Source organism: Talpa occidentalis, unplaced genomic scaffold (genome assembly GCF_014898055.3).
Source record: "Talpa occidentalis isolate TD23 unplaced genomic scaffold, MPIMG_talOcc4v2.1 talOcc4.14, whole genome shotgun sequence".
NCBI lineage: Eukaryota > Metazoa > Chordata > Mammalia > Eulipotyphla > Talpidae > Talpa > Talpa occidentalis.
Window position 1 is genome coordinate 87,495,736 of NW_023601433.1, and position 16,493 is coordinate 87,512,228.

General features: G+C 47.8%; 1 protein-coding gene across 1 annotated transcript in view; it reads right to left on the reverse strand.

The window, feature by feature from the left end:
• MPHOSPH9 (M-phase phosphoprotein 9) overlaps positions 1–16,493 on the reverse strand; it is a 48,168-nt gene that overhangs the window by 7,086 nt on the left and 24,589 nt on the right. Inside the window, 10 exon segments of the mRNA XM_054695401.1 lie at positions 165–409; positions 1,083–1,186; positions 1,907–2,027; positions 2,766–2,912; positions 4,332–4,507; positions 5,138–5,272; positions 9,531–9,632; positions 10,886–10,950; positions 12,113–12,160; positions 15,464–15,679. Coding sequence (XP_054551376.1) covers positions 165–409; positions 1,083–1,186; positions 1,907–2,027; positions 2,766–2,912; positions 4,332–4,507; positions 5,138–5,272; positions 9,531–9,632; positions 10,886–10,950; positions 12,113–12,160; positions 15,464–15,679 — 1,359 coding nt within the window.

Genomic DNA, 16,493 nt, shown 5'->3' on the forward strand with positions numbered 1-16,493 from the left:
GTCTTGCCGGCTCTACCTCCGCCCAAGGCCCCCGTCGCAGTAGGGGCCGAGGACAGCCCCACTCACACGCTCACTTCCCGGTCGTGTCTGACTCAGCTCCTCCTCACTGGTCCTCAGACATGAACGTTGAGGTCAGAAAAACATTAAATTTTTGCTGCTTTTACCTGATCTTTTTCTTTTGTAAGTTCGTCAAAAAAGCGCTCTGTTTCAGCAAGGGTCCTAATTTTCGCTGTATATTCAAAGTCAACACCGTGAGCCGCCGCCTCAGGCCTGCACGGCTCGCAGCTGTCCGGCTTGCTCCTCTCCCAGGCTGAGCGCGCAGACGCCGCCTTCACCCCGCCCAGCGGCACTTCGGGGAAACAGCCGTGATCCACATGGACGATGGCAGCTTTTTCTGAATATTGTTTTTCTGTCAAGAAATAAAAGAGATTGCTTTCTTCTCTATCAATTTTTGCAGCAGATCGCACACAATACTAAATGTCACCCAACGTCACACTCTGGAAATGGTGGCTAAATGATCAAAAAAGGTCATGAAAAGAGATGTAACTGTCCTATTTTCTCCACAGGAGCTCCGAGAGCCCTGCCCTCAGTCTGACAACCTGCACAGCTCCCCCAAATGAGCGGAAGCCACTGTTCTGTAAATTTAATGAACTTGAAACTTACAGAGATAAAAAAGTTTAAAAACCAAAACACATGGAACAGACATACACAAACACTAGAGGATCAACATTTGAGGCCCTACCCAACTGATTTCACACAAACTCTGCTACAAACTTACAACATAAATGATAAAAAAGAAAAAATTACCCAAAGCCCCAGTTGCATATAAATTCTAGAATATAGAAGGAGAGAAACAAGGTGAACAGCGAGGCCCTGGCAGTGACAGCAACGCCCCTGGACCCCGCGTCCCCACTATTCCACGCCAGGCCACCGCTGACGTGCCGTGTGCACACCCGAGGGCTCACTGTCAAAGGCCCCTGGGTAGAAAAATATTTGCTAAGCGCAGGACATTGCAACATTTAGAACCTTGAAACTCACGAAGTGACTAAACCCATAATTGATAATGTTTTAGAAAAAGATACCTTCCAAGTCAGCTAGAGGAAGAAACTGGAGTTGCTTTCTTGGGTTGGTACGTTGTGATGGAGTCACAGGAACAGTATCTAAATCATCCAAAAGTATATCAAATCTATTGAATGAAGCAAGTTACTTGTGAGAAGAAAATGTTGACTGATTTTCCCTACCTCTACTAGAAATATGAGCTGGCACCCAGTTAACTCACATATTTACACATTTTGTAAAAAGAAAGCTGGTAATAACACACTCGTCTAAAACGGAAATGTTATTTTCATTTTCCAGCACCAAGTTACAGCTCCATACCGGAGCCTAAGAGCATCTACTCATTCGTGACGTCATTTGACTTTTTTTATCATGACCTTGGGAAATAAGCAGGGCAGGTCTCATCCCCATTGACAGAGGAGGAATCTGAGGCTCAGAGTGCTTCAGGGATAACCCCCCGCCCCCATCCCTAGGAAGAGACATCCAGCTCAGCCCCGACCAGGCCACAGCAGGCAGCCCGCTGCTACCCTGCACAAATGGCTCAGAAATGCCCCTGTGTCAGAAGTCTTTTCAGGAAAACAAAGAATTATCATTCTACATCCAAAGGCTGGAGGGATTTGAAGGCAGTATTGAAATTTAGTAGTAGTCAGTTTACATTGGTTAAAAACTATTTTCACATATGTATTTATATAATACTGTCTGCTCTTAGTATACCAATCATTTAAATGATTTAATTCATCTACAAGAGCCACTGGCAACTAAAACACTAGTGCTAGCTAGAAGCCTAAATTGACATTTTAAAAGTCATTAATATATATATTTATTTTATTCTATAATTGTAGAGACTTACCGAACAGGACTGTTCTCGTTTTTGCTAAGCAGATGACTAAATCCTGGGGACAAATTTTCTTTAGGGGATCGCTTTGGACTATAAGCCACAGTCACTGGTGTTAACATAATCTCTCTTTTCGCTACAGAAGAAAATGAAGAGGAAATATTCTTTTCCTTCCATGTAATTTACGCTATGTTGGCAGACACACTTTTTCAGTACTTCTTTAACTTTAAAAGGAATACAATTTCATTGCTAAACTTTTTGAAAGACAGAAAAGATTATACAAAACAGAAAGGATTCCTAGCCCTAGCATCAAGAGGGAGCCACTGCCCACCACCAGTGCACCAGAAGCAGTTTCTGCACTCCAGCTCAAAACTGGTTTTTCAGGATTTTAGAAGTCGACTGGAAATAAGAGGGAACACAGGTGCCCTGGAGAGGTTCCGCCAACACGATAGCTCCCGACCCCCCAGCCGTGGGAACACGAGACACGAAGCCCAGAGCAGACTCAGTCGACGTCTGCCAGTGACCGGCTGCAGACAGGCCACTGGCGCCAAGGGGCGTCAGGCAGGCACGCGCAGCAGCAGCACCATGGTTGGGCTCGTGTAAGCCTCCTTAGGAGCTCTCTACAGTCTCAACAACCAGAAAGCGCTATTAGGGGCAAAACCACCTGCCGGACACAAATCTATCTCCCTCAGAAAGCGGCGCGGAGTCTCCGGTAGGAGTTCTCACGTCCCCGCAGACAAGGTCAGCACGAGAAGACCACATCTGGGGGGCCGCCTGGGCATACGGGGTGCCAGGCAGGAGGAACAGGAAAACACTGGAGGGGAGTCTGGATCGACAGCCTTTGAGTCCCGAGATGAAGACAAGGAAATCTTACTTGGGGTGCTGGGTTTCCGGTTTGAAGGTGGTAGGGAGGACGACCTCTGCGAGGCGGAATTAAGTCTCTTTGGCCTCTGTTGGGCATATTTCTCGGGGGACCGACTTGCACTGATTGAAGTTTCAGTTTGCCGGAGATGTGCTAATTCTGTAAACAAATTTGAAAAATTAAAATTATTTCAAAAATCAAACAATAGGGCCTCCCTGGTGGCACAGGAGTTAAGTCTCAGCACTATGAAGCTATCGGAGCCACTGCAGCGCAAGTTCGATCCCAGCCACAGAGGTGACCCACATGAGCAGCAGACCTCTCCGGTCTCAACCGCTGCTCCCCTCAGCAATGTATTTCAGTAGATCCACCTGTTCTGCTCCCCACTCTGTCTCTGGTGAGTCCTCTCATCCTCCGCACCTCTGGCCTGCACCCCAGTTCCTCTATGTAAAAATTAAATCTTAAAAAAAGAAATCAAACAGCAACCCGACTTCGATTATCTGCCTTTATTAACAGATGGCTACATGAAGCTGGCGAGTCTTCTGTCTAGGTTGCAATGATTATTTGCAAATGCACCACATTATAATGATACAAATGCTTATGAAGAAAAATGTGGGAGACTATAATTAAATCATTCTGGTTCCCTGTTTACAACTGACATTCAAGGTAATTTTTCAAGAGAGTTTATTTTTAGAAAACAGGTCGCTAATTTATTTAGTAGGAGACGCCATGTTGGAGACGCACAGCGGAGGGCGTCCACGATGCACTGCAGGCCCACCCGTGCCAACACCAGACACAGGACGGGAGACGCTGAGCCCTGCACCTGGGAAAGACAGTATTAAAGATACTTCTTGACCCGGGAAAGGGGGCGGGCGGGGAGGGTCAGGCGCCAAGAAGAAAGAACGAGGAGGAAATGTGATGTCTCATTAGGGAGAGCGATGTCTTCAGGACTTTGTGATGTGTGCAGGACAAATGGAGGTCCAAATTTTTAAAATTTCCTTAAGAATGCCACATATTTTTAATGATCAGAACGTAATATATGATTTGTTTTGTATGAAAGGTACACGTTATGCCGTGATTGTGATAAATTACCCCAGAAATTCAATTACCTACAAAGCAGGGTTGATACAACAGAAAAATTAGCTTTGTATTTCATTATTTGAGGAATTTCATTTTATTTTTTTTTTTAAGGTATTCAGTTTTTTTTTAAAGATTTATTCATTTGCTTATTTATTTATTTATTTATTTATACAAGCACTGGGTACAGTCAGAAGCGCGGAGGGTGAGAGAATTCACCAGAGCCAGACGGGGAGCAGAGCAGGCAGAAGGACCGAAGTACACTGCTGAGGGGAGCAGCGGGCGGCAGGGGAGGTCTGCGCGCCATGCGGGACCCTCCTCCGGTGGCCGGGGAGCAGCCAGGGATCGAACTGGAGCTGCAGAGGCTGCGGGCAGCTTCACAACCCAGCGCTCAACCGCTGCCCCACCAGGGAGGCCCGAGGAATTTCATTTTAAAGAAGGTAATGGAAGTGGAGACAGCAGAATGTAAAATCCAGACCTACGCACAGAGAGTAAAATACGTACTGTGGGAAGTGCTCTCTTTCTCTGTCTGCGTGCCCCAGTTTTTAAATATTTTTTCTTCATTAAATTCTTTTAAAGCTCTCATGATTGGTGTGTCTGAAGTCTCTCTCTGTTTCTTTATCAATAAGCTTGCTGGTGAAACTGCAGATGGAGAATCCTTTTCCGGAGGAGAACGGGACCTTAAATAGTAATTGTTAAGACACACGCTAGGGCCCGCCTATCTGTCCCCTGCACACACGCCGAGACCCGAGTCCTGGTGTGGTGCTGGGGGCGGGCCTGAGGGTCACCAGACGACCACAGGGGGGATCCTCACCATGGGAGGGGACTCCAGGGAAGCCACGTGAGGACACGGCTAGGCCATCATGGGGCAAAGGGGCCTCACCAAAACCCACCCTGGGCAGCCCTGAGTGGGTGCACGCAGACTCCAGGAGGGGGTCCACACACCTGCTTTCTCAGGCGCCTGTCCACAGGGACTGTTAAGGCAACCCAAACCAAGCCCCCGTGTACGGGCATCAGGGTGTGAATGGGAAACCTTGCCCACGCCAGTGCCTGCCCCGGAACACACAGGGTCTGCTGCCACGGCGGGTGGAGAGACAGAGGCTCCGGCCCGGCTAAGGGGAGCAGGAGGGTCAACGCCCTGTCTCAACCACCAGCCCGAGGCCACCGTCAAGTGAAGATCAGATGCTTCACGACGAAGTCCTCAGAGAAACAAGATGGCTCTGCAGACTTTCCTGAACACCGAGAGGCAGCTGAAATCCTTAAGAGAACAGCAGAGTTTCTAAATATGGCCTGTGACAAAATTTTCTTACCCAGGAATACAGGGCTCCTCCAGCTGGTGGTCCATTCTGCCCTCCTGGGGGTGCAAGGGCTGGCCGGTGAAGATGGAGTACTCCGCCCCCGGGATCAGCCACTTGCGCCGGCCGACATCCGCGGTAGCCAGCGTGCTGTGTGGGGAGAGGCGCACTTAGCCCGGCCCAGCGAGTGCACGTGCAGACAACCTGCTCTCAACGGTCACCTACACAGAGTCCTAAATCTGCATGCTCGAAACACTCTTCCTCTAGCGACTCAAGCTGTTGTACAGTTTGGTTTTTTTTAAAGATTTATTTATTCGTGCATACAAGAACCAGGGTACAGACCAGAGGCACAGGAGGGTAAGAGGATTCACCAGAGACAGAGTGGGGAGCAGAATAGGCGGACTGACTGAAGTACACTACTGAGGGGAGCAGAGGGGAGAACAGGAGAGGTCTGCTGCGCCGTGTGGGTTTCTCACCAGCCGGCCAGGATCGAACCCGCGCTACAGGGGCTGCGGACAGCTTCACAGCGCTGTGCTCAACCGCCTGTGCCGCTTGGGGAGGCCCTATGTTGTACAGTTTTAAGATTTGACTGAACTGTTATTTTAGGTTTCGGTGACTCCTGAACACTCCTGACTGTCAGACAAGACCAGGTAGTCCCCACCCAGGGCTCTGAGAGCCCCCAGGTGTCCAGTGCCACCTGCTTGTCCTGACACCCTCCAGCAGCTCAGGGCTGAGGCAAGCGTGTCCCCCTACCTCTCCAGGCCAGTGTTGTCCAATAGAATGTTCTGTGCAAACAGAACTCTCTCAGGCCACACTCGAGTCACTGCTGAGGACTGGAAATGCGGCTGGGGAGACTGAAAGCCAATTTCAAAACATCATTTAATGCTAATTAATTTAAATAGCCACATGTGGCTATTTGGCACTACTGGTTTGAACAGTGCAGGTCTAGAATGTTCTTATGAAAGTTCATCTAAAGTTCAACACTAACGGGTAGCTCACTGGACCTCAGAACTTGTCTCCTTTTTTGCACCCCCTCCCCACCCACATCTGGGCAGCTTCAAAGTCCACACGGCTCTCCAGTGACATGATTCCTCTTCAGAGAATATGCACTGCACCTGGTCTCACTAGGGACCCCTCCCCCGCAGATGCTCCTACTCACCCGCTGGGCATCACCACAGCCCTGGGACCTCACCTCCACTGTGGCCTCACCTTTTCTGTGTCCCACCTCTCCCCGCGCGTCCTCTCCTGCGGTGAAGGCCCTGGTCGAGCTTTGCTGAAAGCAGGGTCCCCACTATGCAGAGGGGCGTTACTGCAGTGTCTGTCCCCAGTTCAGCACACCCCACACCGCTTCTGTGATCAGCCACCATCTCGCACCCTCCACTCTCCTCAAAGCACCCCCAGTCCGGACCCTCACGGGGAGCAGTGGCTCCCACGTTAGAGAGGAAACAGAAACGATGAGGCCAGAGTCCCTGGCACCCTGTTCCCTCTCCCAGCCAAGCTTTTTTAGCTGCCTCCTTTATCTATTTTCACTTCCACTCCCAGCCACTCCTTTCCTCTCGTCCTCAATTTTTAAATGGGAGATACTTCAAATATTCTCAGCTGATCTCAAAGAACACTGTAACGACCACTCACCCAAATCCAGCTTTAACCAATACACCAATCTAGAACATGTTTGTAAATGTACTACATAAGTTACACAGGCCTGGCTTTTTTAAACTACACAGAGGGCGCAGTGCACTGACTCCTCCACTGCTGCCTTCTCCACTAAGTGAGGCTTGAGAACCACCCACGCCAACACGTGCAGCCACCTCACCTCGGGTGTGAGCACGCCCCGGGCCACTAAGCCTTCTCCTCTCGTGGATGTTTAGTTTGTAACACATAACTTTTCTCCGATGCTAAAACCAGTAGCGTAAGAACTTTCCTCAGGCAACAATCTACAACCAGAACCGGGACTTTGGGGTGCACACATCTTCAGTCCCACTGGGCATCGCCAATCCCACTCAGGCAAGAAATATAAAATAGTCCCAGTACACATGGACAGACAGACAATCCCAGGCACTGGCCATCTGCTCTACAAAGCTTGGTTCTCTGCTGTATGTGTACGCACGCACGCACACACACACACACACACACACACACACAATACACACTAGACTCTTAAAGAAGAGATCACTATAGGCACATCTGAAACTCTCTGTACCTCCCTGATCCTCATTCCTCCCAAAAGCAACCTGCATCTGAAGGCAGTCTGCGTGTGCAGGCAGACTTTAAGGTGTTTTCAGATACATATCACATGCAGTTGTGGAGACCTATCTGTAGGTGCTGCCGTCAAACTAAACAACGTGCTATTTCTTCTGCAACTAGTCTTTTGTTGTTCCAATTTATGTTCTTAAGAACATAAACAGGGCCTCCCCGTGGCGCAGCGGTTGAGCGCTGGGTTGCGAAGCTGCCCGCGGACTCTGCGGCGCTGGCTCGATCCCCGGCTGCTCCCCGGCCACCAGACGAGGGTCCCACATGGCGCTCAGACCTCTCCTGCCGCCCGCTGCTCCCCTCAGCAGTGTACTTCGGTCCTTCTGCCTGCTCTGCTCCCCGCTCTGGCTCTGGTGAATTCTCTCACCCTCCCGCGCTTCTGACTGTACCCAGTGCATGTATAAAAACAAACAAATAAATAAATAAACATGCCTCTATTAAAAAAAAAAAAAAAAGAACATAAACAGTCTAGTTCGGGGGTCGACAAAGGTTTTCTGTAAAGAGCCAGACGTGAGTATTTCAGGATCCATGTATCAGACAGCATCTGTTGAGAAGTCCTCAGCTTTGCTACACAGTGCAGGGGATGCGTAAGTGAATACGCTTGGGTGTGTCCCAATGAGATATTCTTCACATGGACGCTGAAATACGCACACATTCTTTTTTATGTGTCACGAAACATTATCCTTTGATTTTCGCTGTAGAGACCATCCTTTGCCCACGGGCCTCGCAGAGACAGGAGCAGGCTGAGTGGTCGAGGGCTGCAGCTGCAGAGTGTGATGCGAAGATGTTCCACAAAGCGTGGACATGCCAACCCACAGACAGTCACGCGTCTCCCTCGTTCTTCAGGGAACTCCCCAACCGGCCCGCCTCCCGCCATCTACCCCACAGCTCTCCCTTCACCAACACCCCAGGCCACCTCTCACCACACACACTTCACTCCCAGCCACCGCACAGCTTATACCATTATCTAGAGACAACTGAAAAATGTGCAGCTCCAACCTAACACCTTACTCTGAGTTCTGAAAGCAAATTTATAATCATCTGAATGATTTCCACTTGGGAGTCACATGAATCTTAAATGCAAATGCCTCTTGTGGAAGCTCTGGTCCCTCCCAGGGTCCGCTCCCGCCACCTCTTCCCTCCCCTGCCCATCGTCACTCCATGTTCTGTGGACTCTGTCTCCGGAGCCTCTCTTAAATCCTTCCCGTTTGTCCACTTGTGTAAACACCCAGCCAGCGCAGCTCTTTCCCAGCACTGCAGTCACCTGCCGAGTTTCTGTTTCTCTTTTCCTTCCCATCTTCAACTCTTGGAACATTTAAAAAGTAAACATCAGATGACGTTTTATTATATAAAGCCCTTTAAAGGCTTCCCAAAGAACTCAGCATGAAATCAGCTCGAAAAGCTGGGTCTGTGCTTCCATCTGGGGCTGCTTTCGCCGTGCCAGGCATATCCAGGCCCCACTCACCCCCTTCCCACCCCTCAAACAGAAAGCTGAGTAAGCTCTTCTCTCCCCCAGGGCTTGGAAGGGTTAGTTTGTCTGTCTGCAACATCCCTTCCCTCCACACCTCCCTCCTGGGCACCTTAACACACAGCTCACCTCTTGGTGACGAGTCCGACTATTAAATTATAAATCATCTAAAATTTATAATTTAGGGCCTCCCTGGTGATGCAGGGGTTAAAGTCTCAGCACTACGAAGCTATCTACAGCCACTGCAGCATGAGTTTGATCGTGGCAAGGAGCTACCCACATGGCACAGCAGACCTCTCCTGTCTCCCCACTGCTCCCCTCAGCAGTGTATTTCAGTGGATCCGGCTGTTCTGCTCCCCACTCTGTCTCTGGTGAATCCTTTCACCAATCCCCCACACACACCTCTGGCCTGCACCCCAGCATAAATAAATCTTTAAAAACAAAATAAAACAAAAACACCCCAAGTCACCTTATTTCTATCTGATTCTGCCTTTTCCTCATTTTGGCAAATGTTTCCGTACAGAAGCTTTTATAGTATCTAGTAACCAGACATTTTTACATCCTAAGTTCTATAATGGCTAAGTTCTAACCCTTACTTTCTTATGATTTAGACAGATGAGATGAGTTTTTAAGTTCAATAAAAGGGTACACCTATTTTTAGCTTGACAGAGATTAAACAAAATAACTTACTTGGCACGTGAGGGTCTCATGGGAGTTCTAGAATCATGACGAAGACTTAACATATTCTCATGCTCTACTTGCTTGACCTGAGCTTCAAGTTTTGAAATTGTTCTAATTTGGAAGCAATAGGATAAATTAAATACATTGTCAACAGATTTATAATATAACTCAACTACAAATTACTTAAACAACCCTTCTAGAAAAGGGGAAATAAAATACCCCTTTCCTTTAAACCGCTTCCATTAAAATACCGCTACCATTAAACCTGACAGAGAGGAACACAAACAGGAACAGCAGAAAGGCAGATGCACCCAACCCCGCAAAGGAGCAATCCAGACTAACCCAAGGGGCAGCAGAGGCTGGGGGTGCCAAGTAGGACTGTGTGGGTCTGACACAGGGCACAAATTTAAGGGAAACACACTTTCAAGTATTAATGTAAATCACAACTGCGAGACGTCTGACTCTAGTGGGGGGTCACGCACTCCTGAAGGTGACACTTTTACGAGAGAGAAAGCAGGTTTGACTTCCCAAAACAGCTGTTAAGAAGAACTTTCTAAAAGCTGCAAAGGCTAAACTACTCTAGAACAGTTCTCAACCTGTGGGCAGATCATCTAATTGGTGTCGTGTTCAAGTTTATTTACAAAAACTGAGCACTGTGGCCAAGTGATTGTTTCAAGGCGCTCTTGGCATCTTTCTGCTTTTTTAAAATCTGCTATGACCTCATCTCATCTTTTAAATTCAAATTCTTACCTACGCTGTTGCAAGGAAGGTTTGAGAAAGAACAGCTCTAAGAAGGCTGGTGCTTTGTCCCAGTCTGATAAGGGAACCATCGCCAGAACTAGTGTACCAAGAAAGACCTGGGCAGATGGGACAGCTCATCAGCCTTCCTTTCTCCCCTCTGGGAAGCCCTGAAGATGCAGTAAAATCCCACAAGGACATTATCATCCACAAATACAAAGATGTGCGCCAAAGCCAATCAGGCGTTAAGCATTTGCCACGGGGCCCATGTCCTCGTGGCTCTGCCCAGAGTCCCCACGTGGACCTGCGCAGGCATGGATGCTGCTTGCTGCACCGGCCAGGGAGCTAGCGGGCGGCTTAAAATCACTTCCAACGACTTAGTGTTATTTAGTTCCTACCGGTGCTGGGAAATACCTAACACACGGGAAATGGACATCTCTCAGACACAAGAAATACAACCTGATCATTTGAAGATCTTTGGCTAAAAATCAAACTGTTTCAGTGTCAGAGGAAAACTAAGATAAAACTTAACCTCAGAGTGCTTAGAAATCCTCAAGACAAACGTTCTTTTCCTGCCAACACAGTCACCTCTGCCACCTGCTCTTGAGCGCAGCCCCTTGGCTCACCTTTTCAAGTCGGAGATCTGAGTGTGAGCATCAAGGAGTTTGTTCTCAGTTGTGTTCAATGTATCCTACAAAAATAAAGGAAAGGCTCAGATAACTGGAGGTGAACATTAAGATGCATTCCTTTTATTTTCCAGTGCATCACACCAAACAACCACAGGCTACACCACAGAGTCACAAAGCAAGCCCTGAAGCTGCTCCGTGAGGCGGCCTCCAGACAGAGCCAATGGTGAGCCGAGGGGCGAGCACAGAAGACGCTGGTTCCTACAAACAGCACTGCAGCAGGTGTGCCGCCACACCTCCCCGACCAGAAACAGCCCAAAGTGACAGCGGACTCCGCTGAATTAGAACTGAGGATCAGGACTTGGCCACTGACTGAAGCCTCAGGAAAATGGCCAACCCCTCAGCAGAGGCACTCATGTAGCCAGGCAGCCTCGCACTCGTCCCTGGGGATCATTGCGTCTTCTGCAATGGAAAAGCGTGGATCCCACTCACGACATTTCCACGAGAGGTCACCGGATTAAAATATGTAGCTCCCAGGGCCTCCCCGGTGGCGCAGCGGTTGAGCGCTGGGTTGAGAAGCTGCCCGCGGCCTCTGTGGCGCCGGTTCGATCCCCGGCTGCTCCCCGGCCACCGGAGGAGGGTCCCACATGGCGTGCAGACCTCTCCTGCTGCCCGCTGCTCCCCTACAGCAGTGTACCTTGGTCCTTCTGCCTGCTCTGCTCCCCGCTCTGGCTCTGGTGAATTCTCTCACCCTCCCGCGCTTCTGACTGTACCCAGTGCATGTATAAACAAAACAAACAAACAAACCAGCAAACAAATAAATAAAGCATGCCTCTATTTAAAAAAAAAAAAAAAAAAAAAAAAAATATGTAGCTCCCAAACAGAGCTTTAATCAGGAATCCAGACATAGTCAATAAAATCAAACACCTCACAGAAAGCTAATATTTTAAGAACGTTATGCTTAAATAATACAGATAATTATTCCACCTATTTGGTATCTTACGCTCTTCTAAAGATCTCACCTCGCCTCATCTAAAAGGCAATAGCCATTCCATAAATAGCTTTTATAGGAATTAGCAAATCCAGCTAACTTGCGAGTTGCACGGGCAGACAGGTGAAGTAACAGCCAGAAGGGACAAAGTAAAGACAGAAAGGAGGGGGCAGGGCCAGCCTCTCGACTGCCAGCCCAGCGCCATAAGACTCAGAACAGGAGCGAGGAGCCCTTACCTTGACTCTTTCATGTTCTTTCCCGAGGGACTCATACTCTCCCAGGAGCTACAGGGAGACAGAATCAAACACTGTAAAGGCAACCAAGGGATGGTCCACATATAACAACTGCCCATGTATTTCCAAAATACTAATGTTATAAAAGAGCACGGCCAACCCGCCACTGTAGAACAAAGGTGATGACATCAGAGGCCTGCACCTGGGGGCAGGGGCTGGCTGGATGACAGCCTGAGGGTCAGCGTCATGGGGCTGTGTGATGACCTATGAGAAGCCCTGTTCTTAGACAACGCAAACCAGAGTGTGGGTGAAAGGGCACACCCACAGCTTACTCGTCAAGTCCAAGAGAAAACACGTGTCTGTACGAACAGAGCGAAGGACAGAGCCCACAGGCTGTGCACACCCGGGCCGCCAGGTAGGCGGTACAGGATGTCTTTTGCAATCTTCTGTGATTCATTTCAAAGTACAATAAAAACAACTTGAGGGCCTCCCCTGGTGGCACAGTGGTTGAGTACTGGGCTGCGAAGCTGCCCGCAGCCTCTGCAGCACCAGTTCGATCCCCAGCCGCTGGCGAGGGTCCCACATGGCGCAAGAGACCTGCTGCTCCCCTCAGCAGTGTGTTTCATCAGTCTGCCTGTACTGTTCCCTGCTCTGGCTCTGGTGAATTCTCTCACTCTCCCGCGATTCTGACTGTACCCATTTGCTTGTATAAATAAATAAATAAATCTTGAAAAACAAACAAACAACAACTTGAAACCTGAGTCAGTACCCTTGAAGTAAGCAGTGTTTTAAAAAGATTGAGGGCCTCCCCGGTGGCGCAGCGGTTGAGCGCTGGGTTGCGAAGCTGCCCGCAGCCTCTGAAGCGCCCGTTCGATCCCCGGCTGCTCCCCGGCCACCGGAAGAGGGTCCCACATGGCGCGCAGACCTCTCCTGCCGCCCGCTGCTCCCCTCAGCAGTGTACTTCGGTCCTTCTGCCTGCTCTGCTCCCCGCTCTGGCTCTGGTGAATTCTCTCACCCTCCTGCGCTTCTGACTGTACCCAGTGTTTGTATAAATAAACAAACAAGCAAACAAACAAATAAATAAATAAATCTTAAAAAAAAAAGAATATTAAAATAAATAAGTAAATAAAAAAGATTGACATTTGGGGCCTCCCTGGTGGCGCAGGTGGTTAAGTGCTGCACTGTGAAGCTGTCCACAGCCTCTGCAGCGCGGGTTCGATCCCTGCTGGCCTGCAAGAATCCCACATGGTGAGGCAGACCTCTCCTGTCTCGCCTGCTGCTCCCCTCAGCAGTGTATTTCATCAGTCTGCCTGTTCTGTTCCATGCCCTGTCTCTGGTGAATCCTCTCACTCTCCTGCACATCTGGCCTATACCCCAGTTCTTATATGCATTAATAAATAAATCTTAAAAAAAAAAAAAAAAAAAAAAATTCTACCATTTAAAAGAATAAATAAATAATAAAAGATTGACATTTATTTGCATGGCTCTTTGGGTTGCCACTACTGCTTTCTGCTAAGCTGGTCCTGCAGAGCAAAGCTTCAGCCTGCAAAGCCGGGCACAATCAGGCAATCCCCTTGTAAGCACACACATGAGGCTGTGCCACTACGGGGTTTCTCCCCCGTCCCGAGAGTCCACTAAGCTCCCAGAGCAAGCATGGACCCCACAGGTGGCCACATTCCAGGCCCTGGCAGGACATCTTCCACCCCTGGGAGGCTTAGAACTTGAAGACTGGGTGCGGTGGTGGTAGAGGGGGAGGTCCAGGGCTGACCCAGGGGACTGGCTGCAATTCCTCAAATAGCATGTCGGCTCAAGAACCCCTCCTCGACCACTCGGAGGGTCAGGCAGCCAGGCCACAGCACGCAGAGACACAGAAGGGAGGGAATAGAGGGAGGGAGTGGAGAGCAGAGAGAAAATGACCAGAGAGCATCTCGGCTCCCCTCTTCTCACAGCTGACGGTGACGCTGGGAGAATCTCCTTTAGGAAAACCAAACCCCCATGTGTTCCCATCTGGAGGCTCCAGGGCAGGGCAGGCGCCTCAGCCCACTGCTGCCGTGAGCGAGGATGACCGGGACACGAGGGCCATGCTGGGCAAGCGGCTCCGTCTCTCTGCACATGCGCCCACCACACTTGCAAAGTAAACTCAACATGAAAAAGACTCCAAATCAAAATCAAAGGTCAAGCACATTAGAAAGCAGAGTTCTGTAGAATAGTGTACTATCCTCAGCGTCAAGTTACAAAGTCAAGACAAGAGGAGGGCCTGCTCCAGATTCTAGGGGGTCAGAGCTATAGTGACTGGATGGGATGTGCACACTGCACTGGGTCCTGGACAAGTGTGTGTCCTTGGCACAGGAACACCAGCAAGATCATTTGCAAATACTGAATAAAGTATGTAAGTTAAATAAGACTACCATGTTAGTGCTAACTTTCTAATTTTGCTGCAGTTATATAAAAGCCTCTCCTTGTTTTTAGGAAACACACCCTGATGCATTTAGAGATAAAGGTGCATTATATTTCCAACTGACTCAGTTTAGAAACAAGCCTCTAACTATATGTGGACAGAATAATAAACCACATAATGTAAAATGCTGACCTTTGGAATCTAGGGTGTATGGAAATTCTTTATACAATTTTGAAAACTCTCCGTATGTCTCATATTTTATCAAAATGACAGACATAAGTTTCAAACACATGTCCTCACGTAAATGAGTCACACCACCAGCAAAGGTGAGCCAAGCAGGGACAGTTAGAGTCACGCTAATGCCATCCAAATATAGCACCACTCCTGACACAACCAAAAAGTCTTTCCTTTGAGATTTGACTATTAAACCATTCACATATTATTGCCTTCATGAAAATAAATTTAAAAACTCAAAGCACTAAGAACAAAATCTCAAGTTATCAGGAAAGATATTTCAAAGACCAAAATTTTCAGAGTATTTTTTTGCACTGTGACAAAGCACAGGATAGTATAAAAACTTAGAAAAGAATGTGCAGCCTGAAGCCTAATTGGATTTTGATGTTATACAAACTCATCCTTTAACTAAAATTAAATCAAAGTGAAAAAAATTCAATCAAACCTATTCTAAATCTGGTACATTTTCCTCTGCCAGACACAGAGCTATTGATCTAAGAAGCATGCAGAAGCTGACCTACAAAACAGCAGAGCGACACCAAGCTCTGTAAGCACCAACTTCCTGCTTCAAGGTAAGACCCAACTGACTCCTTCAGGAGGATCTGCAGTTCTGCAAAGCCACAAAAATAAACTTGGATAAAGTCAGAAAAGCATGTCAGGGTTCAGTATCTAAAGTGACCTTCACCAACAGCGCCATTCAGTTACTGTTATTTGTCACTTACATCCTGAAACATTTTGTTTTCCTGTTTTAGTCTAGCCTCTTTGTCATCTGAGAGCTTGTAAGCATTCTCAAAAGCATCTTCCAAATCCTGCAGTCTAGATTTCAGTCGAAGGATGGTGTTGTCTTTTTCTTTATTACTTGTTCTCATTTCCTCAATTCGTTCCTGCAAAATTTTGGAGGCACTGGTGGCTGCACTGAAGCGTTCTCTGAAATCACTCTACAAAGTAGAGAAAAGGATAATACATTTTTTAATGAAGAAAGATACTTCAAAAGTAGCTTCCAAATTGTAAGCATCAAAACATTTTACTAAAAGCCAGATAATAATGCAAAATATATCAATGGAAATCAATAAACTTAGTGTGTTGTCATGTCCTGGGACTGAGACTTAAAAAGGATCCATCTACTAGAAAAGCAGCCCCATGAGACTGTCAGAAGTCAGCAGAAAACCAGTTTGAGGTACCATGTAGGTGACTTTAATGAGGAAAAAGCAGCCATGGGAAGCAGTAGGGAAATGACTGTAATCAAGATTAACATTTAGGAAGGAAAAAGATTATTATCTTTCCCTATGTTAATATTCAGTATGTTAATATTCAGTAGCTAAGATACAACTAATGTAACACATTAGTTCCCCTGCATCTACAATTATTCCTTGTATATCCAGTTGGTTCCAGATACAAGGGTGCTAGGAAAATAAGGTAAGCAAGAAAGGCAAGTCCCCGCCTTTACCAAGTTTGCAGCTTAGAAAAAAGATAACCAAACATTATTAAAGACAATATGATGAACATAACTGGAATTTTCCACCAAGACCTTGTTTATAAGATCATCGGTAGAATAATAAAACTGGGTAACCAATGAAAAAAGTAGTTCAAAGTTAACGTACTCTTAGCAATACACCCAGGAAATGGAAGACATGGTCCACATGAAATCTGGTACCTAGGCGCTCACAGCACTATTAGATTCACAACAGCCCAGACACCCACATGTCCGCCCTAACGGCTGTGCGGGTGAAATGACATCTGCCCTCACAGAGC